The sequence below is a fragment of the Megalops cyprinoides genome, chromosome 22 (genome assembly GCF_013368585.1).
Source record: "Megalops cyprinoides isolate fMegCyp1 chromosome 22, fMegCyp1.pri, whole genome shotgun sequence".
Lineage (NCBI taxonomy): Eukaryota > Metazoa > Chordata > Actinopteri > Elopiformes > Megalopidae > Megalops > Megalops cyprinoides.
Genome location: NC_050604.1, coordinates 7,535,164 through 7,542,777, shown reverse-complemented (window position 1 = coordinate 7,542,777; position 7,614 = coordinate 7,535,164). Strand labels below are relative to the sequence as shown.

At 40.7% G+C, this 7,614-nt stretch overlaps 1 protein-coding gene across 1 annotated transcript; it reads right to left on the bottom strand.

Annotated features, from left to right (window-relative positions):
• Positions 1 to 862: 862 nt before the first annotated feature.
• LOC118769908 (leptin receptor overlapping transcript-like 1) lies at positions 863 to 7,351 on the bottom strand. Its single transcript, XM_036517304.1, has 4 exons — positions 7,246 to 7,351; positions 5,208 to 5,283; positions 4,546 to 4,732; positions 863 to 3,875 (listed from the first exon to the last, which is right to left on the bottom strand). Exons 1-4 carry the CDS (start codon positions 7,259 to 7,261, stop codon positions 3,759 to 3,761), a joined length of 396 nt encoding a protein of 131 aa, XP_036373197.1. The 5' UTR covers positions 7,262 to 7,351; the 3' UTR covers positions 863 to 3,758.
• Between the last annotated feature and the right edge of the window lie 263 nt (positions 7,352 to 7,614).

The following is a 7,614-nucleotide window of genomic DNA, read 5'->3' as shown; positions in this document are numbered from 1 at the left end:
TCTTAAAGAGACACAGGCCTTGCCACATTATTTTGGAGTTTTCAGTCATAGTTGCTTATTTGGAATGGTCTTATCAACTGCTGTTAGAACGTGTGGATTTTATTATATTGGACAATTCTACTGCGGATGCTTTACTGGTTACCACAGCATTGTCATTCCCTTAAGAGTATTCTAACCCTATACAAAAATAAACTCAAAAATTTACAAACAATAATCCTAACAACATGATATCATTCATATATGTTTAAAGATGAATGTAATAAAATACTTGTAATTATTATATTGCACCAGAAAAGTAAAATCTTGAAGAGTCTGCAAGAGTCACAAAACGTCTTTGTAAGGCGTAACTTAGGACAGAGAAATGCAACAACAGCGCCATCTGCTGCTGAAGCGCTCCACCTTGCTGTCTTTAGAGCTGTACCGTTTCTCGATTTTAATAGATAGGCCTACGTCTCAACTGAAATTCACTGAATATTGTGACTGGTGGACATACAGTTGAGATGACTCAGGGACACGGAGGGAGTTATGTTATGTAATATTGTGGTTATGGAACCCAAAGAACAGGTTCAAATCTAGTCAAACCACTGTGCCACTCCTTAGGACGATACTTCTTCCATATGGATTCAGCTGTGTAGATGAATGATTGGCTGTCCTTTAATACTGGTGTCGGTTAAACCAAATTAGCTGTCAAGGTTAGTGCTTGGACTAGGATTTTACAGCACGGTTCCGTCCAAACAGTTCAGAACACAGAATTTTATGGTTAGGTTGAATACCGTAGGGATGTTCCACTATTTACCCCAAGTAAGCAAGGCCAAACATGATTCAATCCGTAAAGGTATTCAAAAAATTTTATTTTCGTCCGAAAAGTTTCCAGGTTCACCACAACGACATTGCTCCGCACACAACACAATTTTGTATACATAAAAAGAAAAGAAAAGAAAAAAAAGATCTACACAGTGTATTAGTTAAATAAATGCATAAATACAGAAACCAAAGGCTAAAGGACTTTTAAAAATCTGTCAGTAACATATCCACATGTATAAACAGTTATGCCTTTCATAAAATCGGTTATTCATGACAAATGCTTCCTTTCAGTGTACATTATGGACTTAAAGAATACAAAAAATAATAAATCATAAATAACAATCCTAACAAACATTTCCCAAGCTTTCATACAAAGAAGCAATCCATCTTAGAAACGCCATGTGCCGGTCATAACGTCACAGTGAAACCAAGTACAACAGGCATAAATACCACAAGGTCGACTGCCACACAGCATCTTTGACGGCGTTTGTTATTATAGAAGGTTTCTTTTCCCCATCTGAGTTTAGTTGGGCACCTTTAACATCCATTTCAATCCATGCCGATTTAACCTCAACGAACTGTATGCGAGTATGCATGTTGCTAGAACTTAATGCTTATTTAAGCCGTATTTTCGCAATACAGCCACCCCCCGTTTTACGATAAGACTTTTTGCATTTACGACTCTGATAAATGCCAGCGTTTATATTTCATTTATCTATCCAACAAACAGTAATCGACAAGAGAGCGACAATAAGCACGAGAAAAATAGCTGCGGTGTAACTCCGTCGGGGATCTTTGTTCGAGTTTGTTGTACTGTGTCGTCTGTTTGTTTGTTGATTTCATTCAGCGAACCCGAAAGTGGGAGCTGAAGATGATCTTTGCATTTTGTTCTTTTGATTGCATGTGCCGTTGTTCTCGCGGTCACTAAATAAACACCTGTCCAGCGTCTTAGCAATGCTTAACATGTACACTGCTCCTTGCGTGTATGCAAGTCTAAATATGCTAATGTAAAAGTAAAACCCACTAATAAAAAAATGTGTCAGCCTTCTTAGCCTGTGTTCGGGAATATGACCCCCTCTTATAACATCGCATCTGTGGGGAAAATAGTAAAGTCAGCTTAAAAAGTTTTCCACTTTCTTTGTATCGTCAAAATAGGGACCACCTGTATGAGGGAAACAGCAGTATGTTTTCTTCAACCTCAACAACAGCAAATGATAAAAGAAAATAAAGGGTAAAAAACGTACAGCCTTATAATAACATTGCTCCCTCTCAATTAACTAACTTGCCAAAACAAAAAACACTGCCCGTTTAGACTGTGGTAATGTAGAAAATACTATTGGACCATTTCCTTGTAACCTCTGATCTCTGCAAGCGCTCAGAACTATCAAAGAAACGAACAAACAAAATAAAACAAACAGGAAAAGGAATACTATAATGCAAGAAGTACCACATTTGTGCCAGTGCTTTAACAGAGTCACAGTTTCTCAATCTATGTATGAAATGACCGCTTGCTCTAGAGACCACAGTGCCTGTAAATGATGACAAAAGCTGACAATAAATGTATAAAATTATGATCACGAAAGACACAACAAAGCATATACCACAGTGACTCTGGGAAAACAGGTTACTAGTTACAAATTAATGAGGAGAGATGCAGAGATGCTGATTCAATATGAGCTGGAATTTAACACTCATGTTAACCTGCACTGCTATATTGGTTGGATACATTGTGCTTAATGTAGTTTTACCCAATACCACCACCACAGGATATGAGACATACAATTATTATAGAACAATAGTGGTCGTTGGTGCCCTTTTATTTCATGACTGAATATTGCATGTGTAATTATAAGCCTAAGCCATTACCTTTGCTTTAAAGGGCTCGCATACAGACAATCCTGATGGAATCTTTGTTTGTCAGTGCCAACTTGCGGCTTTTAAAGAGACTAATAAGGACGTGTGACGGATCTTTGGTGAACTGAAACAACTTCTGTCCTTTCCTTTGGATGGCACATTCTCACGAGGTGCCGTTCGGAGGAGATGTATATTGAGCGTTAATGAGGAACGCTTCATCCATCGAGATAGCTCTGCATAACCGTAACACTACTTACAGAAAAAAACTGTTCCATGTACATGTCAGCAATGCCAAAGTGCTTTTCCTCCCATAGGTCGCAACTGAGTTAGCGTTGCTCGAGGAGCTTGAGGAGCTACTTTGCTTTACGAAGGTTCACTGACAGATCAGTGAATGCTATATCAAACACTGTCCTGCACTGTGAATATCAGTAGACCTTTTTTACTGTCTTACTTCCAGTATACAGCCTGTGTATAAAAAGGGGCTAACCCACTGTGAGAATTCTGTACACAGGTTGGGCCTTCCAGTTTGACTCTCATGCTGCCTTCTTTTTCAAAAGGATATATTTCATGCCATTTTCTGTTCCATCAATGAATCTTATACCATATCAGCCAGAGAAAATAAAATGATCAATCTGATTATTCAAATTAGTAAACAAGAGTTAATTAAGTAATATACTCTAAATAGTCTATGTTAATTATGACATCAACAAAATCTTGTTTCAGTTACTGTGAGACTGGACAGATATGCAGTAGTAATCTTGCATTTGTGCTATTAAAGAGGCCAGAATATTCAACCTATATCCCTTTTTTGCATTTTACATTCAAAGGTTGTATGTATAAAAAGAGACCAAAAAAAAAAACGTGAATTAAAAAAAAAAAAAAAACTTGTAAAACAAGTCCCTGTCAAAGCGTCCATGTGAAGCCAGAACTTTTTTTTTTTTTTAGTATTCTGAAAGCACGTTTTACCAATTCAGGTTATTGCACGGACCTTTTTTGTATGTCTATGGATGGCTGGTCAGTTAAATTAAAAAAAAAAAACAATAATTTAAAAAACCTTTCTGAAGCAAGCCCCACCCCCAAACCCCTCCCCCCATATCATTTTACCACTGCTGCCAACTGAAGTCATCATTGGAGCAGAAGACTAGGAAGAACCCCAGGATGGTGGCGAAGATGACCACGTTCCCGGTGAGCACCAGAGCACATGCTCCCCACGCGATCTGCACAGGGAGAAGAACAAACACCCGTCACGCACACCTGCGTCCCCCCTGACACCTACCGGTCAGGATCTGCATCGACGCGTGGCATGTGGCTCTCACAATCCTGGACTTACAGAAACACCTCCTGGGCTCCTTCTTAAATATCACTCGATACCTCAAAACAATGGTCACTGATAAACAGATTCAAAACCAAAACAGGAAGAAAATTCCCCTTGGGAATGTTATATCAAGGGATGTCATCGTGACATTCTGTCTTGGAGGATCTGGTATTTATTTCGTAAACAGGACTCGGGCTTAAATATATGGACCAAATATGGCCTGCTCTGTTGAGATGAACCCAGTATGACCTGCTCTAGGAGTAACAGATGCTCTCAGCTGATTTACTGATGGCTCAATGACAATTGCTCAACTGCTCGTTCACCTAAACAAACATAATATCAAATTAAAGCCCAACTCAACATTTACACAGCATGCCCTTTTGAGGGTGTAAGCGAAGTGTGTTCTTTACTGAAAACAAAGGCACGGTCAGTAATCAGATCTTGGCCACTGAAATGAGAATCAACAATCACCTGTGTTAATTAAAATACATGACACAGGTAGGACAGGCAGAAATAACTGCCGATCTCCACCAAACCTAGTTTCACCAAACCAGTGTTTTTGGATTGCTTACCACGTCAGCTCTGGCAAAAATAATGGGCAGGCCAAAGGCTGAGACCACGATGCCCGTAGTTAGAAAGAGGGCCAGCTCTTTACAGGCGTTGCTGGCAGCGTCCGTGTCGTCGACGACCCTCCGCGAGATGCAGTAGGGGATGGGAGACAGGATGTAGAAGAAGAGGACAAACAGAGGCCAATACCGGCTGTGGAGGGAGGCGAGAAGCGGAGACAAATTACCACTGGAAACCTACCCTCACTCTCCTTAACAGGTTAGCAAAAAAAAAAAATAGCATTTTAGCTGGCACCAACCACTATACGTGATTAAAGAAGGCCTGGACCCAATTATGTCACTGCAAACCAACTATACCCCCAGAATACATATTTACATGTTGCTAAAAAAAAACATCTGAATTCCTAGCGCTCTCTCCTCTGAAGTTAGACCACCCCAGCTTTAATGCACAGTACACATAGAGGCTTTAAGCAAAGAGAAGTAAAATAAGTGAAAGGGGGGGGGGGGGGGGGGGGGGGCATGCAATTTTAACTGCACTGTAACTGCTGGCCTTTCCAAAACAGAAGGTTAATGCTGTCAAGGGCTGCTAGGCAATGTTGTCAAGAATGCGCATCTCAGCCTTCACTCAAGTGAAGTGTAATGGAGTGGAAAGCGTTTTCCACACTTACTTGTACACTGGGAGGGCGCACCCCAACATAAGGAACATGAGCCCGATGGCCCCTCCAAACGACAGGCTGATGAGTGCTAAGGATAGAGGAATAATCAAAAGATTACAGCTGGAAAACAGGGACATTTGTGTAGTATGTGAGGGCTTTTACACAAAATCACAGTAGGACATCACTTAGTACTCCCCAAAGTCAAGCTTCCACTAAAACTGTACATTTGGTGTTCCCCACACATGTAAACATTCATGACATGCTGAGCTGTTAAGTTTAGAACCTTTCTAGAAGAGCATCATGTAACGCAGTACCACAACATGGTACCATACCAAACATTTCCCAACTAGTCTATGTTTAACGTTTGTGCCATTTATAGGGGGTGCCAAAGCCAGCGAGCTGTTGTTTATTATCTTTTTTAGCAAACCGTAGATCTATTAAAATATTTCACTTGGAGCACATTTTACTTATCAAACTGGGTCTTAGATGGTTCTCGTTTAAGTACTAATGAGGCAAACATTCGACCAATTGGGAGCCATGGGAAATGAGTGCATGGAGTTTCCGACCAGCAAATGATCGAAACAGCTGAACAGCGAGCTAACCAGCTGGCGAGCATGAATTCATATACCCTGGGTTAATGGTTTTGGAAGGTGGGTAATCAGTCATAGCAGAACGTAAGACGAGAGTCCCAACCCAGAGTGGGCCCAGCTGGCGGTGCTTGACTGATATTTTCGCCTGAATGGTTGGAACTGTGGCTCCAGGCATTACGAGGGAAAAATAAAAATACTGAGATGCCCTCCGGAAACGCTGCTGTCGCTGATAGCAAACACTTTGCTAGCTTCATGTGCTCACCCACCAAGTTACAACCTGGTTCCAGCTAATATTTCAAACGTCGCTCGAGTCTGCTTTAAATGACCAAAACGAATACTTCGATTCGATTCAGTACATTCATATTAGGAATGTCAATTACACATTGCATGAAGTCGTTAAAAATAGAATGTCTGTAGCCTATACAACAGGATGCTTATTCAAAGGAAAAAATAACATCAGATTTCAGCTACTGAAAAGTTACCGATTTAACACACTTCTATGCAAGCATATATCAAGCTAGTTGGCTAGCATTCTATCCTACTCAACACGTAAATATTTTATGCTATACACAGAGAGAGAGGCTCCCGTTTAATTAAAAAAGAGTATGAGAAGGGGATGCTTATCTGGTTTAAGTTATGTAACGCTTACTAGCCAACTACGCCTCAAGCCACAACCAACAAAAGTGGCGGAAGTGCGAATGCGACCTACACTTCTCCATAACAATAACTTAACCTCTTCAGTGGCATAGACACTGCCCTTAAGTTAACCTCACAGTAATTGTCAGCATATCTTAAGTTCTTAGGACATCTAAAATTAGACTTGAGCTGTAGCTAGCGATCGGAAGTAAGGAGTGACAGCTAGTTAGCTTGCTAAATAACATTTCTTTCAGGCTGTTCAATACGAGAGGATGAGAAAATGTTGCCGGGCACACTGCGAGCTAGCTCGTTCGAGCGTGAAGTACACGTTATTTGAAAACAATGCAGCTAGTTAGCAAACTCGTGGCACTCTTCGGGGATTGCTAGTTAGCTATCCAGTGCTTTCCTTGCACCATGACGCCGGCTTTCTAGCTGTCTTTATTGCCTACTAGCAGGCAAGTCTCTTCTAGTCTGGATAGCTTCGTTGTGCCATCTCACCGAAACTCACCAGGAAAGCCAGCTAATAGCTAGCCGTTACTCCCTAAACGATGAAAATCTTTACAATGTTCGCATCATTATACCAGACAACATCTTAAGTACCCCATGTATGTTTTTAACCAACAACCAATGAGAAAAGACAACACACAAAAACCCAGTCTTGTATGATTGCGAGGTGTTGGCCTGTTGGCTCTGCATGAACCATGCATGAACAGATCCTATGGACGCACAAGACAACACATTCGTGACGTGGTATAGGAAAGCCAGTTTATTCTCCATATTATGCGCATAACAATAAATATATTTTTATTAGACAAAACACTCACCTTTAATTCCGGCCATTTCAACAGAACATTTAATCCCAACAACACCAGCTGATTCTTGGTACACTAACAACACACTGCACACTTTCGATTCCTAGCTGGCTCCTGCGGTGCGCATGCGCAAAGGACGAGTTTCCCCTCATCATGACGTACGACAGAATAAACAGCTCTCTGTGTTGCATTTGCATTTCTTTAATCATTGTTGTATCTATCCTATTACTGTGGTCACATTTTAGACTTCTGGTCAATTATCATTTTAGTTACATGAAAGTTAAACTGTATTGTATTGCGAGCTTTGAGATCTATTGTTTTGACCTCAGCAACATGGCGGCCTGAACACGATATGAGGACAGAAAAAGCCAATGTACAGTA

Excerpts from the sequence above, each read along its gene's own strand:
- LOC118769908 (XM_036517304.1), bottom strand. Across the intron at positions 4,733-5,207 it reads TGCGCCCTCCCAGTGTACAA|CCGGTATTGGCCTCTGTTTG; the intron begins GTAAGTGTGGAA and ends CTCCCTCCACAG. Across the intron at positions 3,876-4,545 it reads TTTTTGCCAGAGCTGACGTG|ATCGCGTGGGGAGCATGTGC; the intron begins GTAAGCAATCCA and ends CTCCCTGTGCAG.